Source organism: Carassius auratus, unplaced genomic scaffold (assembly GCF_003368295.1).
Source record: "Carassius auratus strain Wakin unplaced genomic scaffold, ASM336829v1 scaf_tig00019387, whole genome shotgun sequence".
Lineage (NCBI taxonomy): Eukaryota > Metazoa > Chordata > Actinopteri > Cypriniformes > Cyprinidae > Carassius > Carassius auratus.
The window spans coordinates 696-27024 of NW_020524953.1; the positions used below are offsets into that span (position 1 = coordinate 696).

The following is a 26329-nucleotide window of genomic DNA, read 5'->3' on the forward strand; positions in this document are numbered from 1 at the left end:
GAACACAGCCATCTCTATTCAGCAATGTCCTAAAATTATCTCCAGACATCTCCTTTGAGAGTGGACCTCTTTTTTTTTCTTTATGGAAACACTTACCACATCTATTTTATTTTCTCTAACTTTTACTCCAGCCTCTTAGAATGAATTATAAAAGGCAACTGGGACATAAATGAAACACATTAGCGTACCGATGAACAAACTAAAAATAAATGTCTCATTAAATTCATTTTAATTTGGCAAATTTAAAAAAAAAGTGATGTAGAAATCTAGTTCTAATTCTTACCAGCCACCTCCACAATGTCTCCAGGCACAATCTCCCTGGCTCTGACCCTCTGAACACTCTTCCTGTCCTGTCTGTACACCTTCCCCATTTCAGGCTCATATTGTTTTAGGGCTTCAATGGCATTTTCTGCATTACGCTCCTACAAAATCATACACACAGTGAATTGTAATTTCTAGCAAATCACCCGGCATTATTGTCTCATCCACAGGCTTCATATATTTTATATTAACATATTTAAGAGGTATTTAAGAATTTACATAGCCTTTACCTGCCACACTCCTACAATGGCATTGGCAATAAGAATGAGGAGAATGACAAATGGCTCTACGAAGGCTGTGATTGTTCCTTCCCCTTCCTCAAACCAGGCCAGAGTCTGAAAGACAGAGAAAGAACAATGTAATGCAAAACATGGGCAATATGAATTTTTCTCTAAGCTTTATGATTTCCAACAGAATGTAAACCATGTTCCCATGCAAATGTCAAACAAGATTCAGAACAACTGCATAAACATACATTTCCATTTAAAAATCTAATCGATTCTAAATAAGGCTTTCAGTTGGTTCTAACTTTTATCTTAAATCTAGTGCAAACATATTTTTTGTGTGGACATTTGTGTATGCAAAGCTTGAGACAGCAAACCAGGCTTTTAATTGTAACTCTGTGCAAGAATTAAACTAATGATAACTAAAGCATTATTTTAGTTAGTATGTATTCTTAAAATAAGGATAATACAGATTTTAATTTACATGCATTTAAAATATATTTGAAAAAAAAGGGTAAAGAAGATATGTTAAAAAGAATTGGCCAAAATTAGCTATTAGAATTGCATAAATAATGCCAATTAATGGGTTTGAATAGGCATTAATGTTTTTCTTCTATTTTTTGCTGAATACTGAATTATATATATATATATATATATATATATATATATATATATATATATATATATATATATATATATATATAATTTTTTATTTTAATAAAATGATAGTCTAAATATGAAATTTAAAACTACACCAACAGGTGGCAGCAGGTCAAGTGAGTAATTCAATGATCCATTCAACCAACTCGCTCAAATGACTGATTCATTCAAAAACAAAGCAAGTGACCGTCTTTATGAACAGCTCACTGAATCATCAGCTCACTCAAATTGTTCAGCAAAAACAGACAAAAAATTTTTTCAGAAGTACTGAAAATATTGTGTCAGTAAGCACAATATTAACTTATTGTTCATTGAATTGTTACCTAAAATCAATTTGCAATTATACAGATATTTTGAGATGGATGGATAGATATTTGGCAGTAGTATTTGTGGATGAATGGAGATTGCTAGAGTTTTGTAGAATTAATGCATATATGTTTGGTCTCTATAAATGTGAAAAGCTTGTGCTATTGTGCTGTGGCAGCACTACTCTTGTGTAGAGAGTAAACACAGTCTTTGATTTATACTTACAAAGGAAATACAGGCAGCAAGGAGAAGAATCCGAACTAGCAGATCCTCAAACTGCTCCAGAACAAGTTCCCATAGTGACTTACCTGTAAACACAACAAAAAATGATAAAGACCTACGGTGGTCACAAAGTTTCAACATCACTTTCCATTAAGTGAAAAAGAACCCTCAGAAAACTAAAACCTGGAACATGTAAACCTCGTAAACATGAAAAAAAAAACATTACAAATACATCTTTAACATTCAATCAAGATCTATTCAGCTACAAACAGAGTACAAACCTCATCCAACCTCCTCAAGGGAGTCTAATAATAACTAATTATATAGACAACCAGCATCTCCCATGAAACAAAGGTAAGCTCAGAGAGACTTTTAACTTAGAGAATATGATGAAAGATCTGCTAATAATTACACAAACCCAAGGGAGCAGCTCACCTTCTTCTGCAGGTAACTCTGTGGCACAGGTTATAGCAAAGTAAAATGAGCAGAAGATAAGATATAAAGGTTAAATTCAATCTCATCATGACATTTTCTATTGTTCATAATGGACAAAACAGTTGTGGAAGATATGTAGTACCATTGGGGCCCCATCTTTCTCTGCTCTTCCTTAATTGCTCAGAGCTCAGTCCCGTTGTCTCGTTGACACCGAAATATCCCAGCACCTCCTCAACCGTCTTTGTATGGGCATTGTCCATCCCTGCAAGGAAATAATAGATTTCAAAATTTAATTCCATCATATTTTACTCAGCCTTACCTGAAAATGACAACCTTCCCATGTAAAAAATAATAGTCGCAGTCACTGTCCACTTTGACTGCAGGAACACTAGAAACAATGAAAGTGATTTCTGTCAGGTTTGGACCAACATAAGGGATTCAACATGTCATATTTTCATTTTTATCTGAATAATAGCTTTCAATTTCAAACAAGGCTCAGATACTAGCAGGAATTTTCGATATTTAAAAAAAAAAACTGTATCCTAACGTAAACGTAACGTAACAGTAAACACCTGTGCGCACCTGCTGTGTATTTATGATTAACCGTAAGATACCTCCCTGAATGAAAGACCCAGGATATTATATTTTCCGGAAACTGTATTAAGACGCGAAACTACCTGTTATTACTGTGCGTTACCTGCAGGTTTAGTTATAACGATGACTTTCTGAATATAACCATTCAGGATAATATTTAACTCTATAACGTTAGGTCTCACACATAAATATCCCAGGCAAAACGTTTCGGTTCATTTTATGCCAATGATGTTGTAAATGTAAATAATAGCGAGTGATTACGAGCTGTGAATTGTGTATCTTTCTGTCAAGTTTGGCTTACAGCTGACTGGGCAAAATACACGCACACAGCGCTGATCAGATTCCCTTAATGACTGATCCTGCAGGCACTGTGATCGATAACTTCCCAATCTACTGTATCAGACACACCGACAAAACCTTACTCACCAGTTTAATTGTAACGTTAATTCGGTCCTCTGCAAACCAATAACTTCAGTTACACCAAACCGATTTGCTAAACCGCGACAAGAGAGAATATATCCCAGTTAAAACCCAATGCGGTGTGTGCTGTTGTAGATCGATCTGCTGATGAAATCCAGTCGGACGGAGAGGCAGAGATCGCACTGCAGCGCTGCTCAAGGCAAGTGAGGATTTTCTGCTATACGTTTTCCTTCAGATTTCAGCATGATCCGGAATATTATACAAAAATAATTTACTGTGGGATGAATGACTGATTTTTTTTTGGTAAATTTTCGACGCTGACAAGTCTTCCTGAATGTACCGGTAGTATTTAAAATTGCCAAGCCGATGCTATAATCCACCGCTACCTCCTTTCCACATAACCGTCGCTTTATTTAATACTAGGTCACTGAGCGACATTATTACCGTAGGCGCTTCAGTCGCAGTATCGAAGGGCAACGCTGCAGCCAATGAGCGATCAAAACCTCATCCGGACGGATGGAGTGGACAAATCAGCTTCGTCCATCTACTGATAGTTCCGCCTGCTCGTTCTTACTGCAGGAGGGCGAGGCTTCCACCCACACTGTGGCTATCTGTTTAACCAGTGACCGTTGCGTGCGACAATAAACGCCATATAATTTATTTTTATATAAACCACTCAGGCTACGTGAATGTTAAGTGACGCTGTTGTGAACCAATGAGAAACAGCTCTAACCGAAGAGGCGGGACAACGTCTCTTGTGTCAATAAATCCAGCTCCTCCCCCCGCATCCATCTGTCACTCAAGGGAGGCTGATGACGCGCTCGCTGGTGAATACTAGGACCATACGAATGAGGTCGATATGCAGAGCCAGCAAATTTGGTCAAACCCATAATCCACGTCGACGTGAAAATATTATAATGAATTCTAGCCAAACAAACAGGTTGATGGGTGGAAGGGTATCTGACCTATTTCAGTGATTGCAATAATTATCTGCCCCTAATTAATATCATTCTCGAGAGTGACTGTTGTAATTCCTGCATGCATATGTCTTACTGTAAAAGCTATTTTAACAGCTAGAAGTGCAAAAAAAGAAAAAGAAAAAGAAAAATCTAATTGTCTATTGGGTGATCAATAATATGTATCTGACTTCGATTTCACTTCACAGATATGTCATTGACCACTCAATAGACAATTGCATTTTTTTTTTTTTGCACTTCTAGCTGTTAAAATAGCTTTTACAGTAAGTGTAATTTATATATGTGTGAATGATATATATAAAACTTTTGTTAATTAGGAAATATTGCAGCACACAGCACAGGGGATCTTTAGATCTATAAAAGCAAGTGGGCCTATAGAATTATAATAAAACATAAAACATTTTTATGTAGCATGCCCACTTTCAATTACATATAAAAAAATTTAAAAGCATCGGTAAAAGTGATCATTATTAATCGATATGTTAAACAATAATGCTTTTAGCAAAATTGTTTGGGATCCACTGCTAATCCACTGCTGCTAAAATATTGTCAGATAGGCCTTTTAACTTTTAATTTGTGGTTTACGATTATAAGGTACTTACAAAATTTAAATGTAACACAAATTTATAAAAAGTGACAGAATATACCAAAAAGATAAAAAAATATATAATAAAGAGACTAAATAAAAAAGGCACATAAGGATATGTGTGATTGATATTATGCATATAGAACAGGTGCACATAGAGTAAACCATGACTCAACAATAACTTTTGAGTATAAAATGTTTAATAAAATGTAGTGTAATAAACAACAAAGCAAACATATTATCAAACACTACAAAAGTATTTCTTCTTTTCTCATCTTTTTTTCAGAGGGGATAGTCACGCCAGAGACTGAAACAGAGAAAGAACATGAGCATTACAGTAAAAGGGAGAGAAAGAGAAGGAGAGAGTATAGGAGTGCATATCATTAATACCTCTGTGTGTACTCTGGGTCAGTGCTCTCCTTCAGTAAAATGTCTTTAATCTCCTGCGGGGGATTCAGCCCATGCAGTGCTGCCCTCTCCCATCTCTGCATTCGACTGATCCCTGACACACACACACACACACACACACAAATACACAAACACACACACACACACACACACACACTATTATATATTATTTTTATCTTGAAAAGAATTCAAGAGCTCAAAGTGACAAGGCTGATAAATTTCAGGATTATTTTGCTTTACAGACTACAGAAATGACAAAAAAATACTGCCATAATGTTACACATAGAGATCGGTTAGTAAAATTATTAATGCACCTGTACATGGTCCGAATTTATAGTCCAGATCAAACTTCTTCAGTTCTTGTAGATCTTTTTCTCTTTCACTCAGTTGTGGGGGCTCAGGCTCTGATAAGTTATAACATTGTTATAAATGCTGCTGCATCAATGGTGCATCACTGGAGCATTTGCATGCTCTAAATAATTTGCACACTTTATGAATATCATGACATATTACAGATCTCTGCTTTCACTGAAATATGCACATGCAGATACACAAACAGAAACAAACATCCTGTCCCACCTGCTATTGGCGGTGGAGGAGACTTGTCTCTCTTGCCCCCCCTCCTTGCCTTCTTCACAACTTTGAAGGTATCAGTTATGAGGCCACGCTTAGGTGTCATATCTGAAAATAAAGAAAGATTAGTTAACTTGATCTAACAATATATCTGAAAATAAAGAAAGATTAGTTAACTTGACCTAACAATGAAAAAAAAATAGTAAACTAAAGTCTTACAGGGATCATGATGATAAGTCTAAATCATTAATATTCAGATCATTCATCAAGTATGTTGTAAATGCATATTGTTATTGTATACACAACACTTGCGTTTGATACTGTAATGAGAAGGAAATAATTGGAATTTAGGTGTTAATGTACACGCCCCTTAATTTGAATGAATTGTTGTGGCTTAATTGAATTAAAGTGTACAGCTGATGTAGGAGGAGATGATGATTATTTAAGGATGGGTTGAGTACTATTCGAGAGAGATTCCGAGAGCTCTCACTGATGGGGAAACGCTAGACGGCCGCTCGGGATAATTATTATTTCCGGCGGTGAAGATACACTCTAAAAAAATGCTGGGTTAAAACAACCCAACTTGGGTTATTTTGGCAACCCAACGCTGGGTCAAATATGGACAAACCCAGCGTTGGGTTGTTTTAACCCAGCCGGTTGGGTTAAATCTTTGACCCAACTTGTTGGGTTGTTTTATTTAACTCCATTATTGATTAAAATGACTACATTGCTGGTTAAAAACAAACCTGAAATAGGTTTATTAATAATAATAATAATAATAATAAAATCACAGAGAATCACTAAAAGCAACAGTAATAACTCAAAAGGTGAAGATTTATTAATAAAGAACATCCAAATGCAAGACATAAAAGCATATATAATTCATATAGCAAAAAAGCATGATATTTTTTCATGCTCAATGAACAATAAAACAGCATATAAAATATAAATACAATTTCCATTTTATAAATATAAAAAAATAAATATCAATAAATTAAATTAGCTTAGATTTAAACATTTACATTATATACACAAGTATAAGACACAAGTACAATGCTTCATATATATTAGTTAGATGACTTTCCCCTTAATATAAACTCATAACTTTTTAGAGAGTATGTTTAACAAAGAGGCACACGAACAAAGTGATACAAGTAAAATGCTTTAGATATATGTATTAGTCTGACAACTTTCCTCTTAATATAGCAGTCTTACAGAAGGAGATTCAGTTCCTGGGAGTTTGTAGACAACAGTCTGCAAAAACTCCCACACTGGTGCACACTGCTTCGGGAAATGGATGTCTAAAACATAAAAAAATTTAAAGCATGTGTCCACAGCACCAAGGAGTGTGTTTTGATGCAGTGCCTGTTTGCCAACAACTACAAAGGCTTGATGGCATTGACTGTCATCCCCAAGACCAAGGACAAAGGGGAAGGGTTTAGTGAGCTCTGCCTCCTTCAAAAATTCAACCATGTTGGTCCCAACCTGTTAAAAACAGAAAAATGTTAAAAACATACAACTCACTATACATCACTATATCAAAATGCAGCATTATTAAACAAAATCAGTCATTAATATTTTATATATCGTGGAGTTGACTCAAATTACATTCTACAGTAATTTGCATAATTAATCATTCAGTCTTTATAGGGTGCTTCTCAAATGGAAGGTTGATTCCTAGTAAGGCTGAGTCTGTCCAAGTCCAGTCCTTCTGAGGCTTCTAGGCTATAGAGTCCTGCTCAGTATTAAATGCTAGACTGCTAAATGCTAGTTAGTGCACATAGCTTCTCTATGTTATAAATGTTTTCACCCCCAATGTCAAGCAAAAAAAATTGTATTAAAATTGGTGGTGGTGGGGGGTCTATTTCTATTAAAGCAATACAGGCAATTAAAAATGTTTGTGGTCTCCCAGTGGTAATTTACAACATAACATGCCTTTATCAATATTTTTTTTCTTGCGTTACATAATGACATAGTGACAAGTAGTCACACAATATCAGTCTATATTAAAACAGCTGTGATTTGGATGCAAGTAGGTACTTACAGCTGATACAGCTTTCATGTCTTGAACATCCCATTAAACATGTAAATGAGCTAATCTTGTTGTTGTTGCCTGGATAGTCCACAACTTTTTATGTTTTGTAATTTTCATGAGTTTAGGATTTTGTGTTGTTAAAATATCATATTTTTTCCATTTAATACTATGCTTCAGAAGTTTCATATTTACATATTTCACAGAAGACAAAAGTAAAATGTAATCATAATTTTCAATTAGTTCACTCTCCCTTTCTTTTAATACACTGTGTTTCCTTCTTGATAATCAGTAAATGTTTTTACTCTTAGTAATGGGATGTTCAATAAAGACATAAATAATTATAATGATCAATTTTAATCTTAAAAGACAGACTTCATCCAAAAATGAAAATATTTTTGTTAAAATTCCTCACTCTCACGTGGTTTCAATCCCATAAGACCTTTGTTTTTGTTTTTTCGGAAGACAAATGAAAATATTCGTAATGAAATCTGAGGGGTTTCTGTTCTTCCACTGACAAGTCTACTCAACTACCTTTCAACTTTCAAGTGACAGAAATTTTTTCCACATCAATCTCCAATGCGCATTCACAAGAGAACAACGACAAAAGCAGAGGAAGAGGGATGGCTGTATTCAAGCTTCACTAATTAAATTCTACATTGATGGTGCTTTAGGTCTTTTTTTTTATGGAGCCAAAGTGAGCATTTTCTGGATGCCTTGAAAGTGGTAGTTGAGTAGGCTGTCAATGAAGGGACAGAAACTTCTCAGATTTCATTACATATATCTTCATTTGTGTTTCTTAGATGAACAAAGGTCTTACAGGCTATCCTTTTGTGTTTGCATAATAGGAAATATATAAATCACATTACCAATTAATGCAGAAAACCAATTAATTCCAAAGGGTTCAAATAAGAGGTCGACCGATTTATCGTTTTTTAAACACTGAATTTCAAATTTCTCTTTGCCTCATTGTTCATTCTTGAAATAAACTCGTGTCCATTTGGTGAATAAATAAACCATTTTAGACCGCTGCTCGAGTTGAACGCGACGCGTCCGGAGTGTGTGTGATACCGGGGAGTTCTCCTATGACTCAAGCGCTGCTCTTTTATTTTGATTAGATAATCACAAAGTCTTTTAGTGACTTACTGATTCAAGAATAGAAGCAGTTAAAGTGTGAGAGTTTACATTGTGCTGGGATAAATGTAGGGCCCTATGTTTTCCGCAATGCAGAAAACGCAGATTGAAGACTTGCTTTATGATTAAGAAACTTTAATTTAACTACTAAAAAGGAGTGGACTAAAATTAAAAAAAAAAAAACAGAATCCAGAAAAATTTAATAACGGAATTTGGAAATAAAATGGAATTTAGGAAAAAGCCTAGAGGATACGGTGCTGGTGTCTTGGAAGGTGGGATGATCCGAGAGGTGGTGGCTTGAGACGATGGAGGAGGAGGAAGAAGACAGACAGACAGACAGACAGACAGACAGACAGACAGACAGACAGACAGACAGACAGACAGACAGACAGACAATGGGAACAGGAGCACACTGGAGATCGCCGGAGAGAGGTAAGTCAGGTATATGGTTAGTCCTTAGAGTTAGCAGGTAGGTATAGACCTAGTTGCGAACGAGACCGGACAGTGACTGCGTGTGTGTGTGTGACTTTTGAGTGCTGGGGAGATTGCAGGTAGATGAGGAGCAGGTGAGTGTGATTAGTACTCAGGTGATGGTGCGTGCTGTGATTGGGTGGTGCTGGAGCCTGGCGTGTCTGTGACAAGTACTGTTTTTTTTTTAAATTATCGGTTAATTTATCAGTATCAGCCAATGTGGTCCAACCTAGCTATTGGTATCGGCAAAATCCAATATCGGTCGACCTCTAGTTTCAAATACTTTTTCTTGCCACTGTATATAGCTTTTGGAGTTCTTTTCTGATTCTAAGCAATGACAAATAAAGAATTTAATGCGGATGACAGTGACTTTATAAACACTTGATATGTTAAGCCATTTTAATTTGCTCTTAGTATGGTTTGCACGTGATGTGTAATAATACAAAATTACTTACATGCTTGAATTCAATGAAAGACTTGATATTTTCTTCCAAGCTTGGTTTGAACATTTTCATCCCTTTTTTGTAGACAGGGGTGGGCAGTATTACAGGAAGCAGCCTGAGTGCAACGTCACTTTGGACTTCTGTGCAGATTAATATTTTGTATTAATTATTTTGTCATCATTATTCTAATGAATAACTATTAGTTCTTGCATTCACAACTGTACCTGGAGACAAACTGTCTAAATTCTGGAGAAGCTCCTGCGCCTTTTTCTCCTGGCTGGCAAAGCAAAGGATTTTGTCTTTGAAACTCATTTTCCAAGTTTGGAAAAGTCTCTCTGCGTGGTCGGGGAATAATACAGAGAAGTCTTGTGAAATCTGAAAATGAGAAATCAACATTGCATTAACTTATTTAAAAAAATTAAAAGGCAATGCTCTGTCTTCAGCCTTCCAGTGTTCCAGAGCAGTACAGGTAAACTAATTTGCCTATTTAAAAAATGTTTATTTTTTTTGCCCATCCTGATGACCATCAAAAGGAATTCTGACTTTCTGGAAAAAGATGCACAGATTTGGACCTACCATGCCTGGCGTATCAAGGAGTCGAGGGAATTCACAAGTTATTTCCTCGATAGATTTTGTCCCGTTAGCTCTTATCCACTGAGCCATGTGGATGGCTGTTTCTTTCATGTAATCTGCAACTTGGTTAGCTGGCCATATATTATTTTTAAGCCATTCTGCAAGTTGTACTGCTCTGTCAGGTGAAATACTTGGCTCTACAAATAAATATAATTTTAACAACAAAATTAAGGATATTTGCCAAAATAATAAACACTTGCTTTTAGTAAAAGATAGCAAATTTAAATTTTTACCTGGTATAACCAAGGTGCTGCTTATGGCTTGAGAATCCTCTTTCTCACGGCTTGTGCAGTTTTCACGACGGGTTCTCTTCCTGACATTTCGCAAGCGTTCCTCCAGAAATCCAGTAGCTGGACGATGGCTTCGTCCAGGGCTGAACCATGCTTCCTTAAAACATAAAAGTAGTTTTTATTCTCATTTATTTGGTTCCACAGTTATTGCTGATTTTTAATTTATTTAAACTGTTTTTTTTTGTCTTTATTATTTTACATGATAGTTTATGGACACATGAGGCGATCGAGTGTCGCGTCGCATATAACGTTATAACTTAACGTTAAATGTTTGCTTTATGACGCGACACTCGCGTCATGTATCTCAATATCTACCTTAAACCAACTAAATAGCTCATATACTGTAAGTCAGTGGTTCCCAACCTTTTTCCTTGGGGCCCCCCCATGTACATATGTAACAATCCGGGACCCCCCCCCTCCCCCATATATATATATATATATATATATATATATATATATATATATATATATATATATATAATGTATATTAGTGCTGGGAAAAAATGTATCGCATCCAAAATAAAAATGTTTGTGTTTGCATATTATATATGTGTGTACTGTGTATAATTATTTTGTATATATAAATACACATATATGCATGTATATATTTAATATTTTTATTTATTTATATATAAATTATTTATATTTATATATAATATAAATTATGTATTAGGCTACTGTATATACATTATATACATGCAAAAAAATTAAATTAATACATGCATATGCGTGTATTTATATACAAAATAATTATACACAGTTCACACACACACATATATTATGCAAACAAAAACTTTTATTTTGAATGCAATTAATTTTTTTCCCAGCACTAATATATATATATATATATATGTATATATATATATATATATATATATATATATATATATATATATATATATATAAGGGGTTTAACGGTTCACAAAATTCACGGTTCGGTTCGATATTAAAACTAACATAATAAAGTGTGATATTTTTTCCTTTGAGTAATTCTGGAGCTATAATTTATTCTTCTTATGAGCATATAAAACAAAACAGCTTCTTGGAAAAAATGAAATATTGTAGTAGTTATAAACCAAGGTTTATTTTATTTCAGATTAACATTTGAGGGCAGCAATTGTATTCATAATGTCAAAATAAAACCGACGTAATGTTACTTGAAGGCATTATAGCCTACTTTCATGGTTGCAGTTAGTGTTACTACAGTAAATACATGGTGAATGTTGCAGATCTGGACACTGGATAGTTCATTCACGGCACAATGTTACTTCCTGGTTTCCACGTGCTGTTTGATCCGTTAATAACAGAGAAATGTGAATGTTTCTCTCTAGATCTTGCAGCGATGTTATTACTTCTGTGGCAAATTCAAATGCTTTCTTTACTGGATCTCTTATTAGCGCTGTGTAGTAACAGCATCGCATGATCACGATCGGCTCGCGCTGCACTGGCCCAAACTGATAAACGGTCCATCAACCACACAATAACGAGCAGTTTCGTTCCGCTTGCATTATGTTTGCCATTTGATGTTGGGCACTGTTGTGGTCGCGCCGACGTATCTTACATTATGAGCGCGCTTGCCACGCGCAACGCGCCTATATTTAAAATAACGAAATTGTAATTGATATCGGCATTGTTAGCATATGATTTTTGCATCTTTATTCACCTCAAACATATCCGCTCCCGCGCCCTCCCCTGTGAACTCTGGCGCCCCCCTGAGGGACCCCAGGTTGGGAACCAATGGTGTAAGTAACGTATTTCAGAGGAAATGTTTACCAAAGGAGACGTTCGATTTATTCAGAAAGCATGAAAAAGCTGTAACATAACAGACTAGCCTACAAAGCTTACGAAGCAAGGAGTTACTTTTTAAAACTGTTAATGTCAAGCGAACCGCCTTATTTGCATATTCTGTTATTTTATAGTTGTATAGATAAAAATAACACACACACATACCCTTTTTTCTCCGAATAACAGCTGTCCTCGCTGAAAAACGATGGCTCTCGACTCCTGAGGTGATTCAAAATGCCCGCGGCGCGAAGGTAGAGTTGAGGCGTCGAGGAGGGGGAGGGGTTCACTGTGTCAACTGTCACTAAAATTTACCCAACTGGTAACCCAGCGGCTGGGTTACACTAAAAACTACCCAACACTGAGAAAATAACCCAATAAAATGACCCAACAGACTTAACCCAGCGGTTGGGTAGAAAAAATAACCCAACATTTTTTAGAGTGTAGGCAGTCAGTGGTGGGGTAAATGTGTTAGGAAGCTAGGGATATTACTTTGGGCTAGGAGAGCTCATGATCGATGTAACTGTTTGAGATAGTACAGAGATTGCAGAAGCTGATTAGGTGGACTCATAAACTGATAATTGAAGATTTCCTGTGTATCCTCCTCGCCTGACGTGAGCTCGTCCGTTTTGTATGTGGGCCAATTTTGGCAAACAAGGGGGGTAATCTGTTTTATGAGATAATGCCATATTTTAACAAGCAATAAAGAATCGTGTATAAACTGCCATCTGATTGTGCGGGTCTCTGCCTTCACTGTCCTTTGTGCGGTTGTTACAATACATTGTAAATAGGAAACATCGCAGCAAAGCACAGTAAAGTATCTTTATTCAAAGATGCTCACGTATGCAGCAAAGTAGCCCAAAAACAATTCATTTTGTGTAGAATAAGAAAAAAAAAACATTAAAATGACCAGTAAAGGCAATTTTTATTAATCGATCGATAGAACAACACTGCTTCCGACTGGACTAAAGCTTTTGCAAAATTGCACGTGCATCCCCTTACATATATATGAAATTCACGGCATACCTGAATGCTGCTTGGATGTTGTCTTACGATCAATTACTTGCCAATGTTGACAGCAGTCTTTATCAATAAAGCCTTTTAAATTCTCGCTCTTGTGGCTCGATCGTTTACAAAACTGACATTCGATAGGAAGGGCGGGGCTACGCACGGAGCGTGATGGCGTCACGACGAACAATACCTCTTCGCTGCGCTCCTCAAATCTACGCACACGGGACTCGGCCTCGATCCTCTCGCCGAATAACAGTAATGCTGATTCAAATATCTCACATATTTAATTACATATGCCATAAACGTGTTCGAAATAAACTAGCCACGTTAGAAATTTACTGACAATTTAAAATCTGTCGTTCGTCATAAAAACAGAAAAAAACACCAGCCGCTACTGGATGCCAGAATATGATAGCTTCGCTAGCTCCATTTATATGTTTAGATTTAGAAAAGCATTTGAAGTGCCTCTTCATTATATTAAGATTCGCAGATACTTAGTGTATAGCATAACGGTAAATGACATCCAAATCATCTTGCAATGAAAATAGTGCAGACTCAGCATCAGTTAGTAAATTTCGATCATTGACAACACTCTTGAAACGAAGATAGAAGAAGAGAAGATAACAAAAAATCTATATGAATACTGTATAATGTATATATGTATGATTTTTACCTCTGCAGTCGCAGCTTTTGAACGTCACAGGTCCACTCTTGTCTAAGCTGGAGTGGCAGACATGAACGACACTCTGGAGTTCAGTGAGATTTATCAGGAGGTCAAGGGCACCTGGGTGAGTAGATGCTATGACAGCCTGCAGATGTTATTCTTGAACATATCTGACCGATCTCTCTCTGCAGAACGATGGGCGTCTTCGCTTCAGTAAACAGACAGTGGTGTATAAAAACAGTAAGACTGGGAAGGTGGACAGCATTCCGGTGTCTGAGCTGACTCAAGCCCAGTGGAGGAGAGTGTGTCTGGGTCACGGCATCAAGCTGTGGACCAGCACCGGCAACATTTACAAATATGATGGCTTCAAAGACACTGTGAGTCTGAGATACAGATTAAATACTAAAAGTAGATCAGTTTGCTCCAGCCTCCACTGTTTCGTTACATGTCTTCGATTTTTCTCTCTCTTTTTATGCAAAGGACCTTGAAAAGATCTCAGAGTACTTCAAAGCCAACTACAAGGTGGAGCTGGTTGAGAAAGATATGTGTGTGAAGGGCTGGAATTGGGGCACTGCTAAATTTAATGGTCAGTGCATTCCTGACGCAACACCATTTCTGAGAAATGTACAGTATCACATTTTTTTATAGTGACCTTAATTCAGATTTCTATGGGCTGTAGGATGAATGGTACAATATTCTAACTTTCACAGTATTAGACTTTTGATTTTCTAGAAATAATTAGTGGTTGACTGATATTTCACCATAAATTTGCTGATTTTTGGCACTTTTGTAATTATTGGCCACGACAAACAAGTTTTTCTTTTTGCCTGAAAAGCGCTGCTTAAGCGAGACACTTTGGAGTGCTCATTCTTTATTAATTTACTTGGTTTAACAGTTCTTAAGTGAACTAAATTATTGGTAATAATAGAAAGTAATAATAGACTACTATTATATATATTACTAGATTAATAATACATTATTACTATTATTACTAAAGTGATAATAGAAAGGCAAACACTATAATACTTCCTCATATACAAACTTTAAATCCTTGATTTCAAACAATGCTGTGCTGTGTCATATTTACAGTGAGGGAAAAAATTATTACCCGTGCACATAGACTTGCAATCAGCGTTTTTTTTTTTTTTTTTTTTTTAATACTTTAATAGGATTACAGAATCAAGCATAGCTAAGAATAATTTTTATTTTATTTTACAGGTTTATTTATTTAGACTCTTTAAGTAAAATACTGTGATATAATTTATTAGTTTTATATCAGCTTTCAGCCATCCTGATATTTAAGACACAAGTTGTGATCAACAGACTGTATTGGTCGACCACTAGAAATAATAAATCAATTCAAAATAATTAATAGAAATAATAGAAGACTGTTAATAACTAACCAGCTTTGCATTTTAATAGACATAGCTTTCACTGCCATATCCAAGTGTTAAATATTTTGTCCTCCTGTGGCTTTTCAGGACCGCTGCTTTCATTTGAGGTGAATGAGAGTCCAGCGTTTGAGATTCCGCTCAACAGTGTGTCCCAGTGTGCCACGGGAAAGAACGAGGTCACTGTGGAGTTTCATCAGAATGATGACACAGAGGTATCCCTGATGGAGGTGCGCTTCTATGTCCCACCCACCACAGGAGAGGAGGGTGCAGACCCTGTGGAGGTAAGTGTGTGTGCGCCACTACCTAACAGTGACCAACAGATGGCACAGTCTAAAAAGTAATAATCATAATATGCCTATAAAGCAGGGGTTTTCAGTCTTTAGATGACCCAAAATATGATCGTCCTTGTGTGAGTGACACACGTCCTAAAATTATGTTACACATTTTCATGTAAAAAGACCCAACTGAATCTAATTTGAATAGAAAAAATAACATTATAAATGTATAAAATATTATAATGTTTTTTTCTTATATTACTTTATATAGTGCTGTACTGTTAGATTTATTATTTATTTAATTTGTACATTTTGTATTGTAATATTTCGTTATTTTAATCAATTTATTTATTTTCATTTGTATGTTCAGGTTTTTTTTTCTCTAAGCTTATACAGACTCCAGTTAGAGCCCTAAAGTAAAATCTTTGCCTCCGTAAAGCCCACTTCAACTGAAAACTAATGAGGTCACGGTACTCTTCTCTGCTGTTTTAGGCTTTTGCTCAGAACATTCTGTCAAAGGCAGATGTCATCCAGGCTACAGGAGATGCTGTGTGTATCTTCAGAGAGTTGCAGTGCCTCACACCAAGGGGCAGGTACATATACATAAACATAACACCACACTGTTTTGCTATCTTATTAAAATATAATGTGAACTAGCAAAGTTTTGATGGTTTTTGCTCTCTGTAGGTATGATATCCGCATTTATCCGACATTCCTCCATCTGCATGGTAAGACATTTGACTACAAGATCCCATACACCACAGTGCTCCGCCTTTTCCTGTTGCCTCATAAGGATCAGCGCCAAATGTTCTTTGTGGTGAGTGCGGCATCATTGTCTGTTAAACAACCTGTGCTTTCTGTCTGGATCCATCTTTAGTACTAGTATCACAGGGCTTTGTCTTTTGCATTGATCTGTTTCTCTCTCTGTCTGTTTCAGATCAGTCTGGACCCGCCTATTAAACAAGGTCAAACCCGCTATCATTTTCTCATTCTTCTGTTTTCTAAGGAGGAGGATATCAGCCTTACTCTCAACATGAATGAGTGAGTGAGAGTGAGTGAATGAGGGACTCTGAAGGATGTAAACTCTTTACATTTACTGCCAAGACTGAAAGTAGAAAGGTAGCTTTCATTCATTTCAGCAAGGTTGATGAAACTAATTTAGAGCAAGAAGTCGTTTAGCAGATGCATTTATCCTAAGCAAGTTACAGTAGAGTTATTACAGGGACAGTCACCTTGGAGCAACCTGGGATTAAAAGAATATGTCACTCAAACGTATACCATCATTTACACTCATTCTTCAAAATGTGTTGCCATCCAGCAATACGGTTTCTCTCTCTCGTGTTCTGCAGGGATGAGGTTGAGAGACGTTTTGAGGGGAAACTTCATAAAAACATGTCTGGCTCTCTCTATGAGATGGTCAGCAGAGTCATGAAGGCCCTGGTCAACAGAAAGATCACAGTGCCTGGAAATTTCCAAGGGTAAGCACTGCAAAAACGTTTCGGTGAAAGAAAATTAGATTTAAAAAACCGACAACTGCAAAAAGACTTTTTTAACAAGTCAAAAGTATAAATTAGCTTAAATTATTTTAAACAAAACAACATATACCTACTTTTACATATTGTTAATATTATGTTTTTCAAGATTAAAGAGGATAAAATACATAAATATAATACAATATACACCAAAATGCAGTTTTTTAAATATCTGATATAATACAGTTGCAGCGAATCTTCCTGATGTATGTTTTAATAGTAATTTAATAACAAAAGTTTGGGGGTCAGTTATATTCAATATTGCAGTTTTTAAAAGTCTCCTGTGGATCTTCAAAGCTGCGTTTTTTTATTTAAAAAAAAATAATAATTATGTAATACTATTAAAATGTAAAATAACTTTTTCTTTTTAAATATATTTTCCAATGTAATTAACTCATGTGATCAAAGCTGAATTTTCAGCATCATTCCTCCAGTCTTCAGTGTCACATTAACCTTCAGAAATCATTGGAATATGCAGATTTGGTGCTCTAGTAACATTTCACGTTATTATCAATGTTGGGAAAAGTTGTGCTGCTTAATGCGTATATTGAAACCATGATTTATTTTTTCAGGATTATTTGATGAATAGAAAGGCATAATTTATTTGAAGTAGATTTTTTTATAAGAATGTAAATCTCTTTGCTGTCACATTTGATCAACTGAATGCACCCCTGCTGCATAAAAGTATGCGTTTCTTTAATGTTTCAGATATTGCTGTATATTCTGGAATTATGTAGTAGAACAAACAGTAATATCTGTGCAAATTCAGTGAAGCCTGTATTTTTGTGAAAACCCCTTCCAGTGTTATTTCCTCTCACTCTTCTCTTTAGTCACTCAGGTGCTCAGTGTATAACATGTTCATACAAGGCCAGTTCAGGGCTGTTGTATCCTCTGGAAAGAGGTTTCATCTATGTGCACAAGCCCCCAGTGCACCTGCGCTTCGAGGAGATCGCCTGTGTGAACTTCGCTCGTGGAACCACCACCACCCGCTCCTTTGATTTCGAGATCGAGACCAAGCAGGGAAATCAATACACCTTCAGCAGCATCGAGAGGTACCCATGAGCCCACAGTTAATCTTGTCCATTTGTTGAGAACATAACTTTGTGGGAACTTGACCACACCAGTAATGAAAAGGCCAGTGTCCATATCCTGTTTAAGGCACTTCCTGCCATTATGTCCCTAAGCACTTACCCCCATCTGCCATAGAAGGTCTGTGCTGCCTCTTTGTGGTGATTTTATTTGTTATTCTAGAATAAAATTGCCCCTCTCTTTTAGTGACCTGACCCCTTCTACATTAGACGTTAAGGGGGGAAAAATCAAAGCTACTTTATGCACATTAAAGTATTTTCAATTTAACACACATTATGACTGAATCAATACACCAAGACATCAGTTAATCACATCACACTAATGTGTGAGAAACAACACTTTCTGCAAAACTAAAAGAGATAGTTACCCAAAAGTTTCTGTTTTTGTCTATTTTTTTCCAAGCAAAATTGGACCCCACTGACTTCCATTGTGTAGACAAAAACAAACAAACACACACTTGAGATTTTGTGTTCCACTGAAGAAAGTAAGTCATACAGGTTTGACAAGACATGAGGGTGAGTAAATAATAACAGGTCATTTTTTGAGCAAACTTAAACACACTTTTGCACTACATTCTGGTTCTGTATTTTTGTAAAAATCCTACACACAACTCTCATTGTTCATACTCATTGTACATACTGTGTTTCATATCTAATGAACTAAAACATATCTCACTAAAACATTCAAGATTTCCCTATATAACGTACTAAAGATAGTTATTCAATTACAAAATGGAATAGGGATGACCACACCACAGCTTATAATGATAAAAGCACAGGGGAACAATATTGATTGAATCACTTTCCTCTTTTTTCCCCCCTGAGCTTATGAAAGAAAACATTGACAGCCAATCAGAATCCAGAGTTCAAGCATTTAAGTTTACAAAACCTCTGGATACACTTTAAACTTTAACTTTATGAAAGCTAATAGGTGACCCTGCAACACAAAACTAGTCATAAGGCTAAATTAAAAAAAATTGAGATTTAGGAAAAGTCTCAAAGCTGAATAAATACGTTTTCCTTTGATGTAGAGTTTGTTATGATAGGACGATATTTGGCCGAGAAATAACTTTTTGAAAATCAGGAATCTAAATATTGAGAAAATGGTCTTTAAAGTTGTCCAAATTAAGTCCTTAGAAATTAATATTATTAATAAAAAATGAAATTTTTTATATATTTAGTTTAGGAAATTTACAAAATATCTTCACTTAATATCCTAATTACTTTTGGCATGAAGATGCATTTTGACCCAACAATGTATTGTTGGCTACTGATACAAATATACCTGTGCTACTTATGAATTTTTTTGTGGTCCAGGGTCACATATAGTTATCATTCTTGGTGTGAACAAGCTTTAACTCACTAAAAGAGTCTTTATCCTCTGTTTGTTTTGCCTCTGTCTTTCTCTTCAGGGAGGAATATGGGAAACTCTTCGACTTCGTCAATGCTAAGAAGTTAAGCATCAAGAACAGAGGCTTCAAAGAGGTACGTCTTCTTCTATCAAGCACTACATAATATTCATCCACTTAGACATGTCCATAGACCCCTCACACCGTGGACGGACACTTATTCTGCTCTTTGTGTTTGTGGTGTATGTCTGTATTGTGTTCATGTAGAAAAAGGTTGGTATTGCCCTGCAGTTTGGTCTGGTGTCGGTGCTCCAATAACTTGCTTGCATGGTGTTTGTTTGCGTGTCTCAATCACAACCCGAGTGTCAAATGTGTTCTTTCATATCTTTGATGGCTTAAGGCAGATGTCTCATCCACCAAAATGTGGAAAGGCGGACTGCTGGTTATGATTTGACCAGCTTAACGCTGTGTTCAGATCACACAGACTTTCATTAAGACCACAATAGTATTGTGTCTGAAACCTGAATATAATTTTGTGGTCACTTTACGAGAAAACCTTTTGTATGATAGATAATTCTGTGTGCTGAAGACAGCATTGCTCAAGGGAGTGCTTTTGAATGAGTTAGCACTGATTGCTTATATGAGTGTGTGTGTGTGTGTGTGTGTGTGTGTGTGTGTGTGTGAGAGAGAGAGAGATAAAGGCCGGTGAGTATGTGAACATGAGTGGGTTTGAAATCTTTTGCTTGGAGAGGGCTTTCCTGTGTCTGCTTTGTTACAAATACTAACTTTACAATGATATTTATATATAGCCCTGATGTTTTAATTTGTACTCTGTCAGGGCATGAAAGGTAATGATAACATGTACAGTGACTCAGACGACGACCAGCACGATGCGTACCTGGAGCGCATGAAAGAAGAGGGCAAGATCCGTGAGGAGGGCAATGACAGTGACGACTCAGAGGGCGAGAGTGGTGAGCCAATCAGTCTGCAAGCTAAAAATGATTTTGTGTTTAGATGACCGGTGTACACACAATAAACCGGTAAAAAAATGTGTCAGTAGAGATTTCAGATTGTTGCAGTTGCGTTCATGTCATTTTATAATGCTACACTCTCGCATAAATTATGGTATAATAGATGGCACAATAAGACACAAAAGAAACTCTAATATGTTCTTGTTATTTTTATTATAGTATTTATTTTGTTAGACATAAATGAAAAACGATTTATTTCAATTGTGTCTTTGTACTGTACTGTTACATTGATTTATTCTATTGCTTGAAATTATTATTTTTCTGTTTTTATTTAGTGATGATGATTTATTATTCTTCTATAAGCTTGATAACTTTGTTGCCATATTGCCCACCCCTAGGTGCAGATGTTTAGATGTCAAAAATGACACTAACATTTTACTTTTTTTTTTTTTTTTAGATGAGTCTTTTAATCCTGGAGAAGAAGACGATGAAATTGCAGAGGAGTAAGAGGCTTTGTGTTGACATGCCAGTTTTAGCAAAGACAAACTTATTATTACTATTTATTTCTCATACATGAACAAACTCTTAAATGTAAGTATTAAACTTTGGTGTATAGTTTGTGCTGCGTCGTTTAAAACCTCTTGATACCTCAAGTCATGAGGCTTGTTAAGAAGAGACTTGCAATTTTTGCCTGGCAGATATTACAAACTGTCAAAAAACATCTATAAAACCACCCATAATACCCTATCAATGAGATTTGATACTAAAAACCACTCAGAATACCTTAATGTTGAGGCAGCAAGCATGCTTACACTATTTAATGGTGAGGGTGATAAATCATTAAGTCATATTTGTGTGTCAGGTATGACAGTAAGGCCTCTGCCAGTGAAAGCAGCGCTGATGACGGAGACAGTGATGGCGATCGGAAGAAGAAACCAGCCAAGAAAGCGAAATTTGTAAAAGAAAGAAAACCACGGAAGAAAGAGGTGAGAAGAGGGAAGAATAAAACATGTGGGTGACAGAGTTTGCACAATGGTTATTTAAATATATTTTAAGTACATTTAGTAAGTTTTTTTTTTTTACTCAAAATTCAATGCTTCTTGTGTGTAGAAAAAGGCAAAGGACAGCAGCGCGCCCAAGAGGCCAATGAGTGCCTACATGCTCTGGCTGAACTCGAGCAGAGACCGCATTAAATCAGAGAACCCGGGCATCTCTATCACAGAAATCTCCAAAAAGGCTGGAGAGATGTGGAAACAACTTGGCAAAGAGAAGAAAGAGGTGACATACACTCTCTAACACTGACACATTCAGTGGACTTTCCACAATATTAAAGGGTTAGTTCACTCAAAAATGAAAATTATGTCATTAATTACTCTCCCTCATCTCGTTCCAAACCCGTAAGACCTTTGTTCATCTTCAAAGCACAAATGAAGATATTATCCATAGACCGCAAGGATCCTAACACGATCAAGGCCCAGAAAGGTATTCCTCGCGACCTTTCTGGGCCTTGAAATTTGTAAATGTTTTCCTGTCTATGGAGGGTCAGAAAGCTCTTGGATTACATCAAAAATATCTTAAACTATGTTCTGAAGATGAGTGAAGGTCTTACAGGTTTGGAATGACATGAAGGTGAATAATTAATGACAGAATTTTCATTTTTGGGTGAACTATCCCTTTAATGTATTAGATTCCTCTAACTGTCTTGTTTCTCCTTCAGTCTCCCTTTGAACTTGAACTGATATTTTGTTTTTCCACCAGGAGTGGGATGCGAAAGCAGTGGAAGCAAAGAAAGAGTATGATAGAGCGATGCGAGAGTACAAGGAGAGTGGAGGAGGCTCCTCGGGCAGCTCAAAAAAGTACTCAAAATATTCACAACTTTGTCCTGTGCTCACTTTGAATGGACAGTGTATTTACTCACCATCATATTGTTCCAAAATATGATCTTAGCATTAAGTAACTGGCCGTGTCTTACCATTTCCCCACATTTCATTCCTGAAGGGAGAAAAAGAAGAAAGGAGGGAAGAATGAAGAAAAAAGGAAAAGGAAGTCAGCTGGTGGAAGGGAAAAAGAGAAGGAGCGAGCTACAGGCAACGACAGCTTCAAGAGTCGAGAGTTCATATCCAGTGAGGAGAGCTCATCAGAGTCAGACAAAGGCAAGGGACGGAAGCGCAAGGTAACACACTAACAATCACTTCACAGATTTGTTTCATGCGTTAACATAGTTAACATATTTATCTTTACTGGTGGCTAAATGTATAGGTGGCTGCTCAGAAAAAGATTACAGAGTATTGCATACGTCACACCCTGAGAAGTCAGGCTGTCAAAATTGGTGTATTTCTTGAATAACAGATTTTTTTTTTCACCCATTGCCTTCGCAGTTTCATTACATGTGGTCACTCTAAGTCTTGTGTGACCACAGCTTAACAAGCAGTCATTTTTTTTCAATCACATGTTGCCTATATCTTACTATGTCGGATTGTAAATTAAGCATAATGCGAAATTCTGTCCAAATTTTGATACACAACTAATGAAGTCTTCCAAGATTTTACCTCAATGGGAATTTAAAAAGACCAGTTTAATGATTATATATATACAGTACAGACCAAAGGTTTGGACAGACCTTCTCATTCAAAGAGTTTTCTTTATTTTCATGACTATGAAGATTGTAGATTTACACTGAAGGCATCAAAACTATGAATTAACACATGTGGAATTATATATGGAATTATATACATAACATAAAAAGTGTTGTGACCAATGTACTGTATACTGTACAGTATATATATATATATATATATATTCACACACACACACATACATATATATATATATATATATATATATATATATATATATATATATATATATATATATATATATATATATATAATTTGAGTTTTGTTCAATCTAAATTGTGTTCTTGTAAAATAATTAGTTCACATTGACTTAGATTATAATAAATACTTAAAAAGTTTAGATACTAAACTTAATATAAAAATATACTTGCGTGTAGATTTTACAATTGATGCATCCAGACTTCTTGACACTTTTTGACTGTTGATCATTTGATTTTCCTTATTCAGTTCTAATCCTATACAAGCAGGTATTGTATTCATTGATTCCCTGTCACTCTCTGTTGGTGCTATTGTTTTACACAGGGGTCTGATGATGAAGAGGAAGTGGTCAGCACACCGCCTAGCTCTGAAGAGTCTGGCTCAGACTAAAAGACACTAATGACAGACACATTAAAAGGGGAATGGAAGAAAACACCATTTCCCTTTCATCATTATAGTGTACATGACCGGATGAAGTCCTGATACAGTACATATTATGGCAAAACATCAAGTTTTGTTTCAAGTTTTCGAGACTATCATAAACACTTTTGTATATACCTTTGATAGTGTTGACATTAATGGAATAGTTCACCCAGAAATTAAAATTCTGTCATTATTTACTTTCGATCCTGTACGTAAGATGTACTCTATATTTCGCACCTTAGCTCTCCTTGGCTCATTCACGAAAGCAGTAGAGATGTCTTTTTCATCAACAAATCGTTCTTTTCGATCTTTTCAGTGAATCAGCTAATCCAATGCACAAAATAGATAAATAGTTTTTATACTTCTGGTTGCTTTTTCAATCTTTTCTGAAGGTTTTATGCTTCATCCCCTATTCATTCAAATTGCGTGGAAAATAGATTTAGAACAAAACATGGGTGACCTATTTCTTTAAAACAGTGTTGTGTTGTCCAGTCCTTGTTCAGATCCCTGCTTGTACAGAGATATTTTACAATGCTGCTTTCCAAACACAACAGAAACCGTATCTTTAACAGCTATTAAACTTACTCTATATGTATTTGCATTTGAATAACAAGTTATGAAAATAATTGCTTAAATGTAAAAATATTTTTTTTTTACATTTGTATTCATCCTGTATTCATAATTTTTTTGTTTGATCTGAGCTCACCATTTATTTTACACAGTATTTTGTTCACACACGTTACTAATTGTACACGTTTACTGTAACCAAAAAAAAAAAATCAACATTTAAAAATGGTATTGTTTTTAAGAAATTATTCAACAAACTAAAATGAATCTTAAATTTATTACTGGCTTGAATATTGAATGTCATGAATACAGCTACTCAGTGTTTTACAACCCTCATCAGTTCTCCTCTGGAATGTAAGTGGAAATGTAATGTGGTTTTTAAGTTCATGATTTAAGCCTAGTAAAATGCCAACAAACCAACAACTGAGAGTCTGTTTTTGCTAATGGATGTGGATAGTTCTGGAAAGCGTCGACATCCTTTAATTTTTAGCTGTAAAGCATAAGAAGTACAATGTGTACAAATCAAGAAGTACAAATCAACCTCAGCACATAATTTTCACACTTTTTTTTCTAATGATGTTATGGAGAAAAAAGAAAACAACAGATTGTTTAATGGTCAGTCCCATTGAGCCACTACAAAGGGCGACATTTAATCTTCGTTGACATAAATTTACTAAGCTCGTAGCCCGACCCCCATTAAATCATTGCATTTTCTTTCTAGATTTTTCTACAGTTACAGCGTGTGTTGTATTTTCCGTCATCTGTTTAGAGTCTGTCTAGGATCAAAACTAGTGATGCATGGTGTCTACTGCATAAACTGCTAAGACAGAAGACTGTAAAAATAAATAGTCTATTAGTGTTACTAGTTTTAATACTGTAACATTAATTAGGTCAGTTGAAAACTAAGTATGGTTGCTTTATGTTGTGATGTCAATTACCAGTACCTTTTCATTGCGTGATAGTAAAACTGCACATTCGGAGCAATAATAGTTTAAGCAGTGTACTGGTAGTTAGTTAGTGTGCTACACGAAAGTATAAAAATAAGACACAATGTACTGTTTATTTTTCACAGGTGTTTTACCTGTGTTTTAAGGTTACAGGGTTACATTTAATATCCTGGCAGAAAATTACTAGTACCTTTTCAGTTTTTCCACATATTTTTTCTTACAGTGTACCCACCTAAACAACAATTATATATACAACCTAATAACATGGTGTATCATAAATGTGCATTTATTATTGGAACTAGAAATTTAATGCAGATTTGATGTTTGTACTATTAGGCATCTATCTCCAGCTCTCTCCGGGTTGATGTGCTGCTTGGCTGCTAGGTGGTTTTGAAGAAAGGGTAGTTTGAAAAGTTGCTAAATCTAGCAACAAAATTGCTAAATTGGCAACACTGGGCTCTACTCAAACCATTTGAGCTGGTGTCTCACTTCATAAATAACTAAACTAAACAGAAAGAATGCTGGAAGAAGTTAATATTAACATACGATCAAAAAAACAAAAACCCGCACAAGCATGTGCAGCTTGTGAATGACTCTGCTGCAGGTTAAGATTTACTGAATCCATTCAAAACACTAAACGGGTATGTCTCTCGTCAAAGATTAATGGTACAGTTATATTTACATTACAGATATTGATTTTCCAGACACTTTCTTCTTCCAAATCAACTTATAGTGTCTGTATAGCACACTTTACTAGTGTTCC

At 35.8% G+C, this 26329-nt stretch overlaps 4 protein-coding genes across 6 annotated transcripts; 1 reads left to right on the plus strand and 3 right to left on the minus strand.

Annotated features, from left to right (window-relative positions):
• Nucleotides 1-257: 257 nt before the first annotated feature.
• LOC113076234 (sarcoplasmic/endoplasmic reticulum calcium ATPase 2-like) lies at nucleotides 258-3797 on the minus strand. 2 transcript variants are annotated; one of them, XM_026248891.1, is made up of 6 exons: nucleotides 3627-3797; nucleotides 2311-2430; nucleotides 2169-2186; nucleotides 1737-1819; nucleotides 552-656; nucleotides 258-422 (listed from the first exon to the last, which is right to left on the minus strand). In XM_026248891.1, the coding sequence occupies exons 2-6, from the start codon at nucleotides 2426-2428 to the stop codon at nucleotides 273-275; spliced, it is 474 nt and encodes a 157-aa protein (XP_026104676.1). In that variant the 5' UTR covers nucleotides 2429-2430; nucleotides 3627-3797; the 3' UTR covers nucleotides 258-272. The 2 variants fall into 2 exon arrangements, with proteins under 2 accessions (XP_026104676.1, XP_026104675.1); XM_026248890.1 differs by lacking the exon at nucleotides 3627-3797 and adding an exon at nucleotides 3189-3620.
• A 1126-nt stretch (nucleotides 3798-4923) lies between these two features.
• On the minus strand, nucleotides 4924-13666 carry LOC113076239 (DNA polymerase delta subunit 4-like). The gene is made up of 5 exons (XM_026248897.1): nucleotides 13538-13666; nucleotides 5733-5834; nucleotides 5468-5557; nucleotides 5136-5247; nucleotides 4924-5052 (listed from the first exon to the last, which is right to left on the minus strand). Exons 2-5 carry the CDS (start codon nucleotides 5830-5832, stop codon nucleotides 5028-5030), a joined length of 327 nt encoding a protein of 108 aa, XP_026104682.1. The 5' UTR covers nucleotides 5833-5834; nucleotides 13538-13666; the 3' UTR covers nucleotides 4924-5027.
• LOC113076238 (uncharacterized) lies at nucleotides 6709-13524 on the minus strand. Its single transcript, XM_026248895.1, has 6 exons — nucleotides 12680-13524; nucleotides 10673-10826; nucleotides 10383-10576; nucleotides 10031-10181; nucleotides 9819-9946; nucleotides 6709-7211 (listed from the first exon to the last, which is right to left on the minus strand). Exons 3-6 carry the CDS (start codon nucleotides 10488-10490, stop codon nucleotides 6924-6926), a joined length of 675 nt encoding a protein of 224 aa, XP_026104680.1. The 5' UTR covers nucleotides 10491-10576; nucleotides 10673-10826; nucleotides 12680-13524; the 3' UTR covers nucleotides 6709-6923.
• Nucleotides 13667-13670: 4 nt separating the features above from the next.
• Nucleotides 13671-25046, plus strand: LOC113076237 (FACT complex subunit SSRP1-like). 2 transcript variants are annotated; one of them, XM_026248893.1, is made up of 19 exons: nucleotides 13671-13777; nucleotides 14204-14310; nucleotides 14378-14563; nucleotides 14667-14772; nucleotides 15668-15861; nucleotides 16348-16448; nucleotides 16543-16672; nucleotides 16793-16896; nucleotides 17205-17333; nucleotides 18218-18439; nucleotides 19888-19960; nucleotides 20092-20097; nucleotides 20663-20795; nucleotides 21253-21298; nucleotides 21658-21781; nucleotides 21906-22073; nucleotides 22554-22651; nucleotides 22794-22968; nucleotides 23954-25046. In XM_026248893.1, the coding sequence occupies exons 2-19, from the start codon at nucleotides 14257-14259 to the stop codon at nucleotides 24017-24019; spliced, it is 2115 nt and encodes a 704-aa protein (XP_026104678.1). In that variant the 5' UTR covers nucleotides 13671-13777; nucleotides 14204-14256; the 3' UTR covers nucleotides 24020-25046. The 2 variants fall into 2 exon arrangements, with proteins under 2 accessions (XP_026104678.1, XP_026104679.1); XM_026248894.1 differs by lacking the exon at nucleotides 20092-20097.
• Nucleotides 25047-26329: the final 1283 nt, after the last annotated feature.

What these genes read in the sequence shown, in the direction of transcription:
- LOC113076234 (XM_026248891.1), bottom strand. Translation starts at nt 2,428, where the DNA reads ATGGACAATGCCCATACAAAGACGGTTGAGGAGGTGCTGGGATATTTC. An exon ending in TTGCTGCCTGTATTTCCTTT is followed by an intron (nt 657 to 1,736) that starts GTAAGTATAAAT and finishes TCTGTCTTTCAG; the next exon opens with ACTCTGGCCTGGTTTGAGGA. An exon ending in CCATTGTAGGAGTGTGGCAG is followed by an intron (nt 423 to 551) that starts GTAAAGGCTATG and finishes ATGATTTTGTAG; the next exon opens with GAGCGTAATGCAGAAAATGC.
- LOC113076239 (XM_026248897.1), bottom strand. Translation starts at nt 5,832, where the DNA reads ATGACACCTAAGCGTGGCCTCATAACTGATACCTTCAAAGTTGTGAAG. An exon ending in TCCTCCACCGCCAATAGCAG is followed by an intron (nt 5,558 to 5,732) that starts GTGGGACAGGAT and finishes ATAACTTATCAG; the next exon opens with AGCCTGAGCCCCCACAACTG. An exon ending in GACCCAGAGTACACACAGAG is followed by an intron (nt 5,053 to 5,135) that starts GTATTAATGATA and finishes TCTCTGTTTCAG; the next exon opens with TCTCTGGCGTGACTATCCCC.
- LOC113076237 (XM_026248893.1), top strand. Translation starts at nt 14,257, where the DNA reads ATGAACGACACTCTGGAGTTCAGTGAGATTTATCAGGAGGTCAAGGGC. An exon ending in AGGAGGTCAAGGGCACCTGG is followed by an intron (nt 14,311 to 14,377) that starts GTGAGTAGATGC and finishes CTCTCTCTGCAG; the next exon opens with AACGATGGGCGTCTTCGCTT. An exon ending in GCAAGGGACGGAAGCGCAAG is followed by an intron (nt 22,969 to 23,953) that starts GTAACACACTAA and finishes TGTTTTACACAG; the next exon opens with GGGTCTGATGATGAAGAGGA.
- LOC113076238 (XM_026248895.1), bottom strand. Translation starts at nt 10,490, where the DNA reads ATGAAAGAAACAGCCATCCACATGGCTCAGTGGATAAGAGCTAACGGG. An exon ending in TCCTTGATACGCCAGGCATG is followed by an intron (nt 10,182 to 10,382) that starts GTAGGTCCAAAT and finishes TCTCATTTTCAG; the next exon opens with ATTTCACAAGACTTCTCTGT. An exon ending in CTTTCATTGAATTCAAGCAT is followed by an intron (nt 7,212 to 9,818) that starts GTAAGTAATTTT and finishes TGTTTTTAACAG; the next exon opens with GTTGGGACCAACATGGTTGA.